Genomic DNA, 18,052 nt, shown 5'->3' with positions numbered 1-18,052 from the left:
AAAGTGGGGACTGTATGGCAACTTGACAAAGTTTGTGGAATGGGAAGCCAGGACATTAGGGGATCCAGGCCACCCTCTCTCCAAGCAGCAGGCAGATGAAAGGGAAATGGGACACGCACACTGGGGATTCCTGGGGCAGCTACTTGGGCTCAGGTGACAAAGCAAGGGTGGAAGGGCAGCTTCAGGTAGTAAAAAGGTGGACTGGAGGGCAAGACCAGCTGACCTGGACTTTCGTGGAACCCTGCCTGATCTGTCCTGTGTAAACACCTCGTAGGTCTCTTACCTGAGCATAGACAGTTTGTCTGGGAGGACAGATGCTTTCAGGAACCCAGTTCTCTAAGCCTCTGCTCCGCCTTTCACAGCTGCATGGTGGAAGCTTTTTACCACTGCACCCAGAAGCACCTAGTAACTACCTTAAGGGCCATACCTCTGCTTACCTAGGCAAAAATGTGACCCTCCTTGAGTATGGTGCACACCTTTAAACCCAGCTCTAAGTAGTGTGTGTGTGTGTGTGCATGCGTGTGTCTCAGGAGTTCAGGGCCAGCCAGGGCTATGTAGACTGCCTCAGAAAAAGAAGAAAAAAAAGTAACTCTTCTATAGGTGGTCTCTCTAATCCCAGTGTATTTTCTCCTTGACTGTGCTTTTTAGTCAGGCCCAGATCGTGTGTGGAAAAGCCAGACTGCTTGTGTTGAACTTCACAAGGCCACATGCAGAAGTCCAATACTGTCAGCACTCCAGCAGCAATTTCACAATTATACTAGCCTCATTAGGGTTTTGTAAGGATTAAATGAGTTAGTATTTATTTGCCCAGGACATGGCACATAGTAAAAATTGTTTTGTTTTGTTTTTTTTTTTATTGTTTTGTTTTGTTTTTTCAAGACAGGGATTCTCTGTGTAGCTTGGCTGTCTGGAGCTCGATCAGACAGGCCTTGAACTCACAGAGATCTGTCTGCCTCTCTGCCTTCCAGTTTGGGATTAAAGGCTGTTTTGTGGTTTTTTTGTTTGGTTGTTTGGTTGTTTTTTTTTTTTACATTTTCCTTACTTGTCTTTTTTTATTCACTTTACATCCCAATCACTGCACCCTTCTGTCCTCTCTTCCCAGTCCCACCCTTACATATCCCTCCCTCCGGTGCACCCTTCCCTTCCTTTCAGAGAAGGGGAGCCCGCCACCTTGGTACCACCCCACCCTGGAACATCTAGTCCCAGCAGGACTATACACATCCTCTCCCACTGAGGCCCAACCAGGCAGTCCAGAGAGAGGGAAGGGTCCAACAGCAGGAAACAGACACCCAGACAACTCCCACTCCACTTGTTAGGGGACCCACATGATGACCAAGCTGCACATTTGCTATAAATGTGTAGGGGTTCCTGCATGCTCCCTGGTTGATGACCCAGGCACTGTGAGCCCCCAGAGTTGACTCTCTGGGTCTTCTTGTGGTTCCCTTGACCCCTTCTCCTTGCTCACTTTTTTTTAATTGGATAATTTTTATTTACATTCTGAATGTTATTCCCTTTCCTGGTTTCCTGTCCTTCAGCCCTGTATCCTATCCCCCCTCCCTCATTGCTCACTTCTCTTCCCCCCCCTCTTCCACAAGTCTCCCTGGACTCCACTTGACTCGGCTGTGGTCTCCGCATCTGCCTCCATCTGCTGAGAGATGAAGCCTCTCAGGTGACGGTTATGCTAGGCTCCTGTCTGCAAGCATGGCAGAGTATCATTAATAGTGTTGGGTTGGCTCTCCACATGGGATGGTCTCCAGTTGGAGCAGCTCATTCTCTGCTCCATCTTTATCCCTACACATCTTGTAGGCAAGACACACTTTAGGTTGAAGGTTTTGTGAGTGGGATGATGTCCACCTCCCTCCTCTGGAAGTCCTGCCTGGCTACAGGAGGTGGCCACTTCAGTGTCTATATCCCCCTCTAGTAGGAATCTCAGCTAGAGTCACCTTATGGACTCCCGGTATCCTCTCCAGTCCCAAGCCTTCAGCTAGTTACCAGAGATGACCCTGGTGATTTCCACTGTCACTCCCAGCCCTCTCCTGTCCCTCCCTGATTTTTTTGTTTTTGTTTTTGTTTTTTTTTTTTTTGAGACAAGGTCTTATATAGCTGAGGATGCCTTTGAACAGATACCTTCCTGTCTTTGCCTCTTAAACTTACCTTTTTGTATGTGTGTTTGCATGTGTGCAGTGCATGTGTGTGTAGGTACATTGTGGCATGCATACTCAAGGCCAACCTCAGGGGTTATTACTGGAGTGCTACCCACCATATTTTGAGGCAGGGTCTTCTGCTGGCCTGGAACTTGCTAAGTAGGCTAGGCTGGTCTGGGAACCCTGTCTCTGCTTCCCCAGTTGCAGGATTACAACAGTCCACTTATTTAAATAAAACAAACAAACAAAAAAACCCAACCTGGATTCTGGGAGCCGAACTCAGGTTTACCAACTGAAGCTTCTCCCAAGCTCCTTCAAGACATCTAGGGCTGGAGAGATGCTTAGTCTGTAAAATGTCTAGCACATAAACATGAACAGAAGAAGTCAGATCCCCAGAAGCTGGATAATGCACACCTGTAACCCCAGCAGTACGGGCAGTAGGGTGCTGGTGGAAGGTTTGTGGAAACAGTCAGTTTTCTGCAGTTTATGGGCCAGATAGCCTAGTGAACTGGTGAACTTCGGATTCAGTGAAAGACCTTGTATCACAACATTAACATGGAAAAACCATCAAGGAAGAGACTTGATGTCGACCTCAGGCCTCTGGCCTCCACACACAAATACCTGTTCTCACACGTGCACACACAAGTACACATGCACAACAATGTATGTCCATCCCTAACATTCATTTGCGTCCTATGCTGGGCATGTCGATGAACATTTAGGCTACACTTGTCCAAGCAAAGACTCAGAAATGGTAAGCAACCACACACAAATGAGCAAGCAAGTGGGGTTTGAATGCAGTCCTCTCAGGCCTTCAACCACGCAGAGGAGGTACCCTAAGAGGCTGCTGAGCCTGAGCGGGAGAGAGCTAGATGTGTATGTCAACCTGAAATTAGGGCAAGCCCAGTGCCTTGTTCCACAGGGGGAGGGAGGCTGCAAAGAGGTCATGTTGGTTATTTCAGTGTCCTGAATTATGATGTGCTCAACTGTGCTTGCCTCGGCGCCAAGGCTTCATGGGTTAATTTCTTTAACCTTTCATGCTGCCCAGATATTCCTGCTCTATTGTCCCACATTAGGGTGGAACCTCTCTGTCCTGAACCTCACCACATCAACCTGTGCTCAGTCCCAGAACCCTGGGCAAGTGTGTTAAGGGAATGAAGAAAAGACAGACACAGACAAATGTACAGTAAAGTTTGGGTCAGGTGGGATTACCAGGGATTATTTTTGTACAGTTAGTAGGTAAGACAGTCTGATCATAAGCCTTTTGTATTTTTAGGATGTGCTGACATAATTAAGTGGACCATATCCTTGCTATCCTTCTTGTGGGTCCAAACACTCAGGAGGTGAATCCTGATTCCCAACTGTATCTATTCTCATCCTAAGGAGTGATTACCACCCATACGTGTTGGTAATCCATAGAACATCCTGTCTACATTGAAGGCCTAAAGCCCACCCCAAATAACTCAATGAATCTTATGGGACTGCAGGTGGGTAGAGTAGTACCCCTCAAGATAAAAGGAGACAAGTTTGGTAGAATTTCACCAAACTAGTAGTCTGGTAATGTAAGTCCTGTATGTTTCCCCCTGGCAACTCAGAAATATAGCCATTGTGATATGTCCCAATCCCGGGTCCCCTTATCCCTAAAATCAGGTTTCTCATTGGATGCAAAGTTTCCGTTCTGCACATTTAGAAAAGATACAAGCATAACTTTGCTTCCACATTCTATGGGCCAAGCTATTTTCATGTCAAGACATCTTTCTGTAGCACTTTCTGGGAAGTAAGGTCCTCTTCTTCTTCTTCTTCTTCTTCTTCTTCTTCTTCTTCTTCTTCTTCTTCTTCTTCTTCTTCTTCTTCTTCTTCTTCTTCTCTTCCTCTTCCTCCTCCTCTTCCTCCTCCTCCTCTTCCTCCTCCTCCTCTTCCTCCTCCTCCTCTTCCTCCTCCTCTTCCTCCTCCTCCTCCTCTTCCTCTTCCTCCTCCTCCTCCTCCTCCTCCTCTTCCTCCTCCTCCTCCTCCTCTTCCTCCTCCTCCTCCTCCTCCTCCTCCTCCTCCTCCTCTTCCTCCTCCTCCTCCTCCTCCTCCTCCTCCTTCTTCTTCTTTTCCAGAGCTGAGGACCGAACCCAGGGCCTTGCGCTTGCTAGGCAAGCACTCTACCACTGAGCTAAATCCCCAACCCCTTGAGGTCCTCTTCTGAAGGATTTTAAATTGTAATGTAAATAAGTCCTTGTTTAGAGAATTGGTGTGAGTAGAGAATCCTCCCTCTGTTTTTATCTAATTGTTGTTTGAGGCATTTGTAGGCTCCTTTTACCTTCGACTTGCATGACTGTTCATGCCTCGACCTATTGACTATGTTGATCACAATGGTTAAGTGTAAAAGAGGTCTAACTGGGAACTGTGGACCAGAATGGGAAGTGTAGCTTTCTTTCCACATGGTTTGTTTTTTTCAGAGGGTTGCTCTGGGTAGCCTTGGCTATCCTGGAACTCAATTTGTAGACCAAGCTGGTTCTGAACTCCCAGGGTTTCGTCTGCCTCTGCACTCCAAGTGTTGGGATTAAAGATGTGTGCCACATGCCCAGTTGGAAATTTTTAAGAAGACATGCTAGTATTTGGGGTTGGAGAGATGGCTCAGCAGTTAAGAGATCTGATGGCATCTTCTGGTGTGTCTGAAGATAAATAAATAAACAAATCTTTTTTTGAAGAAGAAGAAGACCTGTTAGTATTTTTTTTAAAGCCGTGTAAGCATTCTTTCTGTGTCTGGATCATCTATTCGATTTACACTTTTTTTTTTTTTCCGGAGCTGGGGACCGAACCCAGGGCCCAGGGCCTTGTGGTTGCTAGGCAAGCGCTCTACCACTGAGCTAAATCCCCAACCCTGGATCATCTATAACCAGCAAGAGCCAGGCTAAAATTTTGGAGGTATATAATTTTATTATTTGAAAAGTCGCTGGTTTATTTGAGTCAGGTTGTTCAAAAGTAGTATTTAAAGCTACCAAGATTTTTTTCCTCTCTGGCTATGAGCCTCTCTTAGGGCCAGGCTACACCTAGCAGACTTCACCCAGTGATGCCCACATGCCAGCCCCCTTCAGCTGCCATGGTGCTGCCTTAGAGGAGCAAGTGCCACTGTCTGCCTATATAATCACCTTCTCCCACATGCTATGATCCCCAGTGCAAGCATTGGAAAAGGCCTGCTCATACAGCTCCATACAGCTCTGCCCATGGCAGGCCCAACATGGGCACCAGGCCCCATTACCTTGCCCATCACTGGGACTCCCTAGAGACCAAGTGTGGCTTCACTTTTGTGTTTGCTTCTTCCTCAACCCCCAAGCCTCAGAGCCAGTAGACCACTCCCTGCACAGAGGTGGTCTCAGCCTCCTTACTAGGATCCCATTTTGCTGTTTCAGGCTCACGCTAAGCCCATCTGATGGTTCCATGACAGTAGCAAAATTAGTTATGAAGTAGCAACGAAAATAAATTTATGGTTGGAGGTCACCACAACATAAGAAACTACTAAAGGGTTGCAGCATTAGGATGGCCGAGAACTACCACCCTAGAGGAAGCCTGAAGCATTTCCTGCCCATGGTCCCTGTTGGATGAGATGTCTGTTTACATGAGATACTATAATTATTTATCTGTCTGTCTGTCTATTTATTTATTTTTGGTTTTTCAAGACAGGTGTTTCTCTGTGTAGCTCTGGCCATCCTGAAACTCTCTTTGTAAGCCAGACTGTCCTTGAACTCACAGAGATCTGCCTGCCTCTACCTCCCAAGTGCTAGGATCAAAGGAATGCACCACCATGCCCGGTGAGATTACCATATTTATAATAGCATGGTCTTGTAAGGAATGTCTGTGTGAATAAACTGAACACATTCCAGCAACTCTGTGGACATTCTAATTGCCAAGCATCTCATAGTCCACTGGTCAAGCTTTCTGTGACTGGTATTCATCTTCCTCTGTTTCCAAATTGTGAATAAAATGGGCCCATGCTTCTGGAGCCTTCACTGCCATGACTGGGCTGCCATGACTGACTGTACCCTAGAACTAGGTAAAACAACCTTCCTTAAGTTGCTTTGCCAGGTTTTTCCCCCCATAGTAACAACAGAATTAATTAATACAGGCAGGCACCAGGGCTAAGGAACCCCAAATGAGCCCCAGCCGATGTGACTATGTCTTGCCTACTTCGTGGCGTTGGTGCCTATGTCTAAAGTCAATCCCAGGGAGTAACGTGAACTGAGAGCCTTGAGGTAAGTACATCAAAGTTCTTCCTTGATCCTCTGCAACATCCTGACTCAGCCAGCAGTAGAGTCCTGCTACTTAGACCTCCAAAATCTCCCTCCAGTTACCAATCCACCATCCCCTGAGGTAGGTCATGCTGGAGTTTTATAGGCTCTGGGTCAAAGGCAGCCTTCCCTCAGGTCTCCCTGCCTCTTGTACCCTGGTTGTAAGGGCAGCAGATCTACTACTACTGGGAAGCTCTACCTGGTACTTGGGATGAGTTCCTGTCAATTCCTAAGAAGTTGGGCCTAAGCCATCATCAACAGCCTTTCTAATACCAGGAGCACCTGCTCTTAGTAAAGTCATCTTAGGGGTTGGGGATTTAGCTCAGTGGTAGAGCGCTTGCCTAGCAAGCACAAGGCCCTGGGTTCGGTCCCCAGCTCCGGAAAAAAAAAAAGTAAAGTCATCTTAGGTCCCATGAGCTGGGGCCTGTCCTTATCACCTGGCTGGAACCACTCCTGAGCATGGTCCAGTCCATAGTTATCCAATATAGTAGTTCCCAGGGCCTGGCAAGGCACTGCCAGCTAAATGAGTCTCAGGCCTTTCCTCTGATGCAATGGCCGCCCTTGGCAGGCTAGCCCCAGTTCCTAGGCCCCAGTGTCTTCTACCAGCCCCACAACACCAGCACCTCCCGTCCACATTCATTCATTTTGTTTTATTGTATTTTTTTATGGATATGAGCAATCTGCCTGCACATATGTCTGCATCACATATGTGCCTGGTACCCACGGACAACATATCTCATGGAACTGGAGTTACAAATAGTTGTGAGCTGCCATTAGGGTGCTAGGAATTGAACCCAGGTTCCCTGGAAAAGCAACCAATGTTCTTTTCTTTCCCAACCAATGTTCTTAACTATTGAGTCGTCTCCCTGGTGTCCTTTCCCCCAGACAGGGTCTTGCTATGTAGCCTGGGTTGGTTTTGAATTTGAAGTAATTCTGACTCAGTTTCTTGGGTGGGGAGATTGCAGGCATATCCCAGAGGCAGGCCCAATACATCACACCTAGTATCTTTCTTTCCTCCTATTTATATGACAAGTATTTTTCAAGGGCCTACTGGGCATTAGTTATTTTTTTAGGCTAAACCTTCCATCTCCAAACCCAGCAGGAAACTATGGTCTCCTCTAAAATGTCTATCCTAAACCCCTATTTCCATCTACTCTTAGCAAACTTACTCATTCTTCAAAAACTAACTCTAATGTACCAATCTCTGGGAAGCTTTCTCAGCCTCCTCAGCCAGCGCCCATCCCCTGAGACAGAACTTCTCTTTCTACTGGTGTACTCTTGTGCCTTGCTTGGGTAGTCAGTCCATCCTGTGACAGAAGCTGGGATTGGGTTACCTACCCAAAGATTGTAGAGTCGGGGTCAAGGATCCTAAGGGAGGGGTAAGGCTACACAAGTCTGCTGGAAATGTTGTTTATAGACTGAGTCTGGTGCATCTGTGTCCCTGCCTCCTCCCTCAGGCTTGCTTTCCAGCCACTGAGCAGCTGCATGGAGGATATGGCTGCCAGAAATAGAAATACTTCTTATCTGTGAAGAAATGACTAAGGGTCATAGGTCCAGGTTGAGGGCGCCTGGCAAGGACATGTGAAAGGCTGGAGTGTGAAGCTAGAACAGATCTGAGTATCAAGGCCCAAGAAACTGGAGGCAGGCCCTTACGATACTGGTGTGGGGCTTCCCTGTCAAGGGCAGTCTCCAAGGCAGGCTCTGCCTTCTGAAGGACCAGTAGTGCAGAGTTTAAAAGTCACTTCTGCCAAGTAACCCTTGGCTGTATCCGTGACTGCATCCCAGCTCCAGATAGGTCTTCTAAGTTCTTGAGTTTTTCCTTCTGTCCCCTTTGGTCTCCTTAAGGTTCTGGCCTCTTGTCTAGGGTCACTGGTCCACAGAGACCCAGCAGCTACCCTCAGGCCATGGGACCGGAAGCAGTGAAAAGGTAGGCCGCATCACAAAAGGGTGATCTCGCTGGGCGGCAGGGTGAGCCGCTCCTCCCGGGCACTGAGCATGGACTCCACGTGCACAGCCACCACACGGCACAGCTCCAGACCCTGCAGAGTAGGGAGACACAAAATAGTCTCTCTCTCACCCCCAACCCCCATTTCTGTCTCTGTCTCTCTGAGTTTTTTAGAGACAGGGTTTCTCTATGTAACAGCCTTGGCTGTACTGAAACTTGCTTTGTAGACCAGGCTTGCCTCAAATTTACAGAGATCTGCCTGCCTCTGCCTCCCAAGTACTGGGATTAAAGGTGTACACCACCACCACTGCCAAACCCAAGATTTTATTACATGTAAATCCTTTAAATTAAAAAAAAAAAAAAACAGTCTGGGGCTTCAGCAGTTCAGCAGTTGGGAAGGCTTACTGCTTTTCCAGAGACTTGGGTTCGATTCCTGGCACCCACATGACAGCTCCCAACTGTCTGTGGCTTTAGCTGTAGTGGACCCAATGCTGTCTTCTGACCTCTGATGGCACTAGGTATTCACATGGTTCACAGGCATTCACACAGGCAACGCCTTTGAACAGTGAGACTTACACACATAAAATAGATTAATTTTTAAAACAAGTCTGTGGTGTAGGGATGGTGGCTCACTGTACAATGCTTGGCAATAATATGGGAGGCGTTGGATTCCATCCCAGCACAGACCCTCCCAAATTAGTCTATCAACAAATGGTAAGTTATGTATTGCCATCAGTTACCCACAGTACCCGCCATTTAGAAGGGGTGGCTACAGTCCCCCACCTCCCCGAATGGAACTGTAGAACTTCGTCTGTATGTGGTTCTTCCTGGGGCACTTCCTGAGTGATTGTGCCTGGCTCGACAATGGTGGAAACACTTCCAGGTCATGTACTGTGCAGGCCTGGCACCCTAAGAGTTTCTATGAGTAACTGTAAGAGCAGTATCCTATCCCTGGGTAAGCTTACACGTCAGAGTTTGGGTTTGAAACCTGGGGAGCCACAATCTAAACTAGTCTTTGAAGTGAAAGGTGACACCTCCGGCCATCCCAGCTATGGGGCGTGTGTGGATTCCTCTTGTTATGATGTCAACAGGAGGTGTCTTCCTTAGTGTCTCAGTGGTCAAGGGCTTAGTCTCAGCTGTTAGGGTCTCACCACCAAAAGGAGGTCAGATGGTGAGAACTCTAACATTAGTGGATGAATTCACTGGATTCATTTAATGCCATTCATTATTGGGAACTAGGAAGCAAGGCCGGGTTGGAGGAAGCAGGGCACTGGAAATGTGCTTTTGAAGGACATCTCATTCCTGGACTTTTCCTGTGTGGCTCCCTCTACCTGCTCTGCTCTCCTGTCACTAGGAATGAAGCTCAGAAGCCTTTCCCTGCTGTGGCCTTCTGCCATCATGGTTTTGCTTTACCACAGGCCTAAAAGCAATGAAGTCAGCTGACCATGGACAGAAAACCGTGAAATCCTGGCTCACCGTTCACCTTTTCTCCCTCAAGATACATCAAGTGTTGTTAGTCACTGTAGTGGAAGGCTGACCAACACAGATCCCTTATCTTTTGCCTGTTCACAGGCTTTGCTTATGCCTGTCTTAGCAGCTATGGAAACAAGCTCAAAGGCAAACAGGGATGCTTCACGATCCTCTTACACAGCCTGTCAGAGTCTGCAGTGCTCCCACATTCGGAAACCCCCCTCCTCCTGGGAGCCATCCCCAGTCGCCTCTTATGTACATCAAGTCTCCTGGGCATCCTTCCCAGTAGGTATCACGGTGATGTAGGGAGATTTTATTTTTACAGGTCTGAGATTGTGGTGAGAGCCAGTACAGCAGGGGACTCAGTCACATTTGTTAAAGCATTCCTTGAGAGATACTCGATGGCTGTGTGTTGAATGAAGGAATGGTGAAAGACTGTATCCTTCCACACACAGGACAGAGACAGTAGCTTCTTCCAAGGAGGGGACTGCGAGGAACTGGAGAAGCCAAATAGATTTTCATCCATTCACCTACTCTTCCACTCACTCACCCGCCCGCCCATTCATATACCTATCAATCCAGCACACACTGAGCATCTGTTATGTGGCAGGTACGATGCTGCAGCCAGGGTGCAGATAGGGTAGATAAGGCCTTGTCTACCTGCCGCTGATGTTCTGAAGGTGGGAGGCAGGCAAAAGGAAGACAAATCCGTAAGTGATATACTTGCAAGGTGTGCTGAGGGCCACAGAGGCAGAGTTGGCAAGCCCTTAGGAGGAGAGCCAAGGAAGGCTTTTGGAAAGAGGGGCTTTTACGATGAAGCTCAAATAAAGGGAGGGGGGGGTCCTTCCAGGAACCAGGAAGAAGAAACATTTCAGGTAGAGCAAACAGTCAGTACAAAGGATGGGTGGGGGGAGGCGGATGACTCTGGCACAGAGGAGCTGTAAGAGGCAAGGAAGGTGTAATGACTGAACAGGAGGAAAGAGGGAGAGGAGGCTGCGGTGAGACGGATTGGGAGGGAGGGATAGCACAGTCAAGGAGCCAAGGAGGGAGCCTAGGGCTGAAGCAAGCGCAGGAAAGGGGGGTGGTAGAACCGTGTGCTAGCTAGTTTTATGTCAGTCTGCCACAGGTTAGAACCATCTGAAAGGAGGAAACTTCAATTGAGAAAATGCCTTCATAAGATCTGTCTGTAGGACATTTTCTTATGAGTGATTGATGGGGGGGTTGGGGATTTAGCTCAGTGGTAGAGCGCTTGCCTAGCAAGCGCAAGGCCCTGGGTTCGGTCCCCAGCTCCGGAAAAAAAAAAAAAAAAGAAAAAAAAATGAGTGATTGATGGGGGAGGGTCCAACCCACTGTGGTGGGCTATCCCTGGGCTGGCAGTCTTGGGTTCTGTAAGAAATCAGGCTAAGCAAGAGGTGAAGAGCAAGCTGGTAAGCAGTATCCTTCCAGTCCCAAATTCTTTTTTTTTTTTTTTTTTTTTTTTGGTTCTTTTTTTTCCGGAGCTGGGGACCGAACCCAGGGCCTTGCGCTTCCTAGGCAAGTGTTCTACTGCTGAGCTAAATCCCCAATCCCCAGCAGTATCCTTCCATGCCCTCTGTATCAGCTCCTGTCTCCAGGTTCTTGCCCAGTTTGAGTTCCTGTATTGATTTCCTTCAGTGATGAACTATCATGAGGAAGTGTAAGCCTAATAAACCCTTTCCTCTTCAACGTGCTTGGTGCTTCGTCTCAGCAGTAGTATCCCTAACTAGGACATCACCATTGTAGAAATCATTTTGAAAGCCCCGGGGGCAGAGAGGTTACAGGGAAAGAAACTATGGTTACCAGAGGAGGGAGACAAGGTAAAGGGGTGTAGGGAAGGGCCATCCAAGAGCCTAGTCCTGGTCACAGCTTCTCTAGGGCTCTTGATTGTGGCTCTTTATTTCAGCAGCAGAGCTGGTTCAGTGAAAGGCCCAGTCTCACAAGGGCAGGCAATTTCGATCCTGCCCTTCTCTCTGCTTCAGCTCTGTCTCTTCTTCTGTTCTGATGCTAGGGACCACAAGATTTAGCCAAGACTCTAGTTTCCTAGTCTAGATGTCACAAGGAAAATTACTTACCTTGCTTCTAATCCCAGCCCCCCACCCCCACAATCCAGCTGCCTTGTCTCAGCCCAGGTCAAACTTCCTTAAACCTCCTGTGTCAAACCTGTCCACTCACTGACCTCCTATGCTCCCAATGACCTCAGAAAGCTCCCAACTATTTCTATTTCTTCTTCTTCCTTCTCACCTTCTTCTTTGTCCTCTTCCCTACCTTCCCCTCCTCCTTCCCCCCTCCTCCTTTTTCTTCTTTCTTCTCTAGACAGGATCTTTAGCCCAGGATGGCCTTTATAGCTAAGGATGACCTTGAACTGAGGATCCTCTTGCCTCTACTTTCTGAGGTTGCTGGGATTACAGGCATGTACCATGTACTACCATGACCAGTTGTGCATGCTAGGGATCAGACCTATGACCTCGTCTATGTTAGGGAATTACTCTATCGACTGTTATATTCCAGCTCCCAGTTTGCTTGCTTGTTTGTTTATTTATTTATTTAGGTTTTCTCCATGTAACCCTGGATGCCCTGGAACTTGCTCTGTAGATCAGGCTGGCCTCCAATTCACAGAGATCTGCCTGCCTCTGCCTCCCAAGTGCTGGGATTAAAGAGGGGTGCCATCACCACCTGCCTCCCAGGGTTTTATTTGTATATTCAAATTTGAGACTTCTCTTTCCCTGGTGAATCTTCCTAGTACCCTGCCAAACACATCACTATTCTACAAACAACCTGTATTCTTCCCCCACAATGCACTGCTAAACTGCTTCCTGGGAAGGCCTCCACAATAGCTCACAGCTCTGTTCCCTGCAGTTTGCTTTCTGGGGCATAGCCCAGGTTGGAGAAGAGCCCTGAGTGCAGAATGAGAAAGCCAGAGCCTCCTGACAGGGTCTGGTTGGCAGGATTGGACTTACCTGTTCCAGCTGGAGCTGCATGGTCCGCTGGGCTGCCACATCCCCCAGAGAGATCTCAACATACGGGTAGCTGGAATTGGCCGTGGGCTGCTGAGTCCACGTGGACTGGATCTCCTTCAGGGGAATCTTCACAATCAGCTCCTGGGGATGAGGACAGAGTAGCCAAACAGTTGTGAGGGTGAGGGTGGTCCCTACCATGCCGAACCTTCTCCTGCAGGTCTGATCAAAAGGTAGAAGGCCCAGCTGTGCCAGTTCCTCAGACACTCGTTGGCTTTGTGAACACTCTGGATCTCACCTTCCTCACCAGAGGAAACTGATTGAACAAATACTGATGCTTCATGCTTGAGATCCAAGAGGGTAGTGGGGTACTTCGACCTTTATATCGGAGCTGGAAACCCCCGTATCCCTTATCAAAGAACTTTATTTCTGGCCCTCACGCAGAGAAAAATGGAGTGATGGACAGTTAGTACCGCTCCCAGCTACTGACCAGTGGGGACGTAGACTGAGGGTCATGGCAGCTCCTTGCCCCTGGAGAAAAAGCATACTTCTACTCTAGGGGACAAAGGGGTCTGTTCTATATTGTCTCCCAGGGTCTCCAGCCACTGCACTTTCTCCATCCCACTTCTTCCAGTGTCCCCTAGACTCATCTCTAAGCAAACCTCTTGTCCCCAAATTCACAAGTTTTTCTGGTGTTTGTTTTGTTTTTATTTATTTTTTTGTTTGCTGTTATTGTTACTTTGTTTTGTTTTGTTTTGTTTTGTTTTTCAAGACAGGGTTTCTCTGTGTAGCCCTGGCTCTTCTCCTGGAACTTGATTTGTAGACCAGGCTGACCTTGAACTCATGTAGTTCTGCCCTACCCTGCCTCCGGAGTGCTGGACCTTGATGGCTATAGAAAGCCCTAGCTCCCTGGAACCGGACTATATTTGGAAGCAGGAATTGTAAAAAGGGGTTAAGGGGTCAGGGTTAGAATGCTTGCCTGGTACTGGGGCCTCTGGATTCCATCCCCAGTATCACAAGAAAAAGAGATAAAAGGTAGGCAAGGTGGTGTATGTCTGTAATCCCACAGTTGGAAAACCGAGTCAGGTAAAATCATTGAGGGACAGCCTGAGCCACAAATTTACACAGACCCGCCAAGAGAGGTATGTCAGTTGAAATGAGGCCACTGGGTTAGGCTCAATTCCAGCATGACTAGTGTCCTTATAAGAAGAGAAAAGTTGGACACATGGACACTAGGGAGGTGCCCATACAGAGAGGCCATGTGGGGACACAAGAAGTCACTGTCTATAGCCAAGGAGAAACCAAAGCTTGAAAGCTTCAGAAATCCTGGAAATTTCAGCTTGCATTGCACAGGGCTCCCAGGCTGTGGCACGAAACTGTGGCAGCCTGACATGTTCTCACATGTTCTCGGTGTGTTCTCCTACATGTCTCCGTTCACATAACCCTATTTGGGCCAGAATTGTAGCATTTCCACTTTCCAAATGAAGGCTCTGAAAGGGAAGGGACTGGCTGCAGACTGTGCAGGGGGTAAATGTGTAGCAGGCATCTTTGTCCCCAAGAGAGGTGGAATGCCAAGGGACAGAGGGGACAGGTGGACAGGGCCTGGCAGGGGTCACTCACATGGGTCTTGGTGCTGAGGAAGTTGAGGCCATTATGGTTGACAGCGAGGATACAGGGGGCTGGCACCAAGACATTGCTGCAGCTCTGGATGAAGAAGAAGGAGGAGCCAAACAAGGGAAAGGCACTGAGGAGGCCTGCAGTGTGGAGAGCCTCAGATCAGGACACCAGGACAACAGGACAGCCACTGCCCTGAGCTGCCACAGGACAGCCACTGCCCTGAGCTGCCAGGCTGCCTGCAAAAGCTGCTCTCTGCTTCAACCTGCTCCGACCTCCCTTCCTCCCCTCTTGGTCTCTTCCTGTACCTCACCTTCTGTCCCTTCATCTTTAGCTCTTCGCCAGGCATCATTTCTAACCCAGGTGACACTTTTTTGGATAGTGGTAACAAGCCTTTCCAGATAGGCAGGCAGCCTGGCTGCCACCAAACACTGCTTTTGTACAAAGACAATAGTAACTCCCACCTCCCTCTAGCCATTCTCAGCTTAGCTTCCCCTCCCATGTGTCCAGCCCTCCTCCCAGCCAGCTCTCACCCAGGAACTGAGCACGGGCCTGGTGGGGACTGAGTGCCTGAGTCTGCTGCCTGTGTTGGCTAACCAGGTTGAGCCAGGTGTCACCGGCTGTGGTGTGGTAGAGCTGGGCTGGGATGTACTCTTGGACCTCACGCCTGTGTGCAGAGGGTAGAGGGCTCCTGAGAACCCAGTCACTTGCCCATCCCCACTGCAAAGTAGGCATGACACCAGACATCGCTGCTGTACAGGCCTGGGTTATTAAATGTAGGGGAGCACGGAAAGGAAATGCAGGATCCCTACTCACAGCGGAGGGAGCTGAGGCTGTGGGAGGTAGTGTAGGCAGGGTAAGATGTGGCTCCAGACTGGGTGTCTTAGTACCCAAGCGGGGAGCTCAAGGCAAAGGGGTGAAAAACACAAAGGTGCAGGAAGACATCTACACAGGAAACCGCGCTGAGACCCCAGGGACATCATCCCCACCTTTCTCAGTTCCTGCTCTCACCCTCTTCTTTGCCATATGCAGAATCTCTCAGGACAGTCCTTATGGCTCTTGGGCAACCCCAGACCATCCCACCCACCATGGGCTGCAGTTGGGAAAAGGGCTAGAAGCTGAGGCAGTCCCTTCTCCCAGAGTTCCCCTGCCCTACTTGGGTGAGAGGACAGAGGTAAATATTGAGTATCTTCCTAAATTGTTGTTGTTGTTGTTATTACTGTTATTAATTATTGTTGTGTGCTTCTTTCGTTGTTTTGAGACAGGATATTACTATGTGGCATTGGCTGGCTTGAAACTTACTACGTAGACCAGGCTAGCCTCAAAGTCATAGGAGTTGCTTGCCTCTGCCTCCTGATTGCTGGGATCAAAGGCATGCTGACCTAGTATGTAGCTGGGCATGACATCTGGCTTCAACTATTTTTTTAAGACAAAGTCTCTCACTGAACCTGGAGACACTGAGTAGCTAGGCTCCCTGGGCAGCAAGCCCCGGCGGACCTTCTGTCTGACCTTCTGAGTTCTGGGATTCTAGACACATGCCACCATGTCTGGTACTCTGTGCAGGGCGCTGGTGGGGTACAAGCTAAGGACCTCAAGCTGCTGTGGCAGCACTTCTTGGAGTAAGCCATCTCCTAGCCTCTGGATTATAGTTCTCGGGGTCTCTTCTTCCTGTTCCCGATCCTTCCATGACAAGTGACCTGTGAGTCGAGTGTGTGCTGCTTCAGGCCTGGAAATCGTAGGGAAGTGGACAAAGGAGTCCAGAGTCATCTCCAGCTACTTACTTACACGGCAGGCCAGCTTAGACTACATGAGACCCTGCTGCACAAAAGGCGGGGGGATCATTCTCAGTAGCACAGACATCAGATATACATACTAAAGATAGCATCTTGCAGGCTGCTGAGATGGCTCTATGGTTAAGAGCACTGGCTGCTCTTCCAGAGGACCCAAGTTCAATTCCCAGCACCCACATGGCGGCTCACAACTGTTTGTAACTCCAGTTCCATGGGACCTGTCCCCCTTATACAGATGCACATGTATACAAAACACCAATGCCCATAAAAATGAAAAAAAATCTTTAAAGAGACAGAGAGAGGGGGAGAGAGAGAGGGAGAGAGAGAGAGAGAGAGAGAGAGGGAGGGAGGGAGAGAGAGAGAGAGAGAGAGAGAGAGAGAGAGAGAGAGAGAGAATGAGAATCTTGCTGTTATTCACACAGGGCTTCTCAAAGTGTGGTCCAGGGGCTAAGGCCACATCCGTTTTCACAGTGAAACCAACATGTCACTTGCTTTTCCCCCACTCTCATCCTCTCACACGTGAACTGTGAAGCCTCTCAGAGACTGTGAGACGGGTTGGTCTACACAGTGAAATGATGACAAGCTGACCTAAGGTGAGTCACCCAGGGCAAGGTTCACAAATGTCAGACAATGATGGGCTTCTCGCTCCTGCATCATGGTTAGCTCCCACCACATGTGCATTAACACAGAACGGCTACATTATTCTTGTAAGATAAACAGGCAAGCTCCGTTCTGATTTGTGTTTTGAGACAGGGTTCCCAGTGGGCTACCCAGTCTAGCCTTGAGTTCCCGGGATCGAGTGACCCTCCTGTTTTAGCATCATCTCCACTGCTGAGATTATAGGCATGAGCTCAGTGAATGCTTATGTGGCTAAACTCCAAGGCTGTGTATGTTTTCTGGCCTCCAAGGCATATGTGTCTTGAAAGCTTTCATTGATCATTACATGTGTTCTAAGTGATAACAATGCGTTGTGGGAAAGGAAAAGAGCTTCCAGGCCAGGAAAGCCTCTTCCAGTCTGATTGGTGCAGAGGGGAAACCGGGGCCTAGGATCAGCAATTGTGAGATAAGAGGGGATGGGTGGCCTGCCCTCCCTCCCAGCTGAGACGAGTAGACAGATGCTCACACACTGGGCAGGTAGAAGTGGTCCTTGGCGCGGTGCTGCAGTGAAGCCAGCTTGGACACCTGCTGTAGCTGCTGCTCAGTGGGCTGGCTGGCTGGCACACTGCTAAAGAGGCCCTTCAGATAGTCAGGCAGAACCTGCAGGAAGCAGTTGCATGAGGAGCTGCCAGACAGCAGCACACCTGGGCATCCATGGTCAGGGGCTCTGAGTCAGGCCATTGCACTGACTCCAGTCCTTCCCACTGTTAGGAGTTTATGGTTCATCGCTCCTTTCTGGTTTGTGAGGAATGAGGATAGATGCATCTGGGAGCAGAGCTCTGAGGGATGATGAAAACTATAAGGGAGTTTCCATAGTAACACGGGAAGGTGTAAAACAAAGCATAAACAGTATAGTAAACATTAGATACCTATTTGTTAACATTGAGACCCAAAGCAGACTCCAGAGTTTCCTCTAGAGTCTTCGGTCCTATAGATCTGGGGCAGAACTGGTTTGTATCAAACTTCTGCTGGTTCTTGAGTAGCACACTACCAGGCTATGCAGGTCTCAGCACTGTGCGGCCCCAGAATGAAGCTGCTGGGTGTTTGAGAAAAGGTCTCCCTATATAGCCCAGCTGGCCTGGAGCTTGCTGTATAGACCAGGCTGGCCATTAACTCATGGAGATCCGCCTGCCTCTGCCTTCTGAGTACTAGGATTAAAGGCCTGCACTACCACATCCAACAGTTG

At 48.7% G+C, this 18,052-nt stretch overlaps 1 protein-coding gene across 1 annotated transcript in view; it reads right to left on the bottom strand.

The window, feature by feature from the left end:
• Positions 1-7,049: 7,049 nt before the first annotated feature.
• The window catches only part of Myo15a (myosin XVA), a 58,567-nt gene continuing 47,564 nt past the window's right edge, over positions 7,050-18,052 (bottom strand). The window contains exons 61-65 of the mRNA NM_001427826.1: positions 17,333-17,466; positions 14,953-15,086; positions 14,426-14,559; positions 12,809-12,949; positions 7,050-8,457 (exon numbers count right to left, since the gene is read on the bottom strand). Coding sequence (NP_001414755.1) covers positions 8,356-8,457; positions 12,809-12,949; positions 14,426-14,559; positions 14,953-15,086; positions 17,333-17,466 — 645 coding nt within the window. The 3' untranslated portion in view covers positions 7,050-8,355. The remainder of the gene's footprint in view (positions 8,458-12,808; positions 12,950-14,425; positions 14,560-14,952; positions 15,087-17,332; positions 17,467-18,052) is intronic.

Source organism: Rattus norvegicus, chromosome 10 (genome assembly GCF_036323735.1).
Source record: "Rattus norvegicus strain BN/NHsdMcwi chromosome 10, GRCr8, whole genome shotgun sequence".
Taxonomy (NCBI): domain Eukaryota; kingdom Metazoa; phylum Chordata; class Mammalia; order Rodentia; family Muridae; genus Rattus; species Rattus norvegicus.
This window is presented reverse-complemented; position numbering and strand designations above follow the sequence as displayed.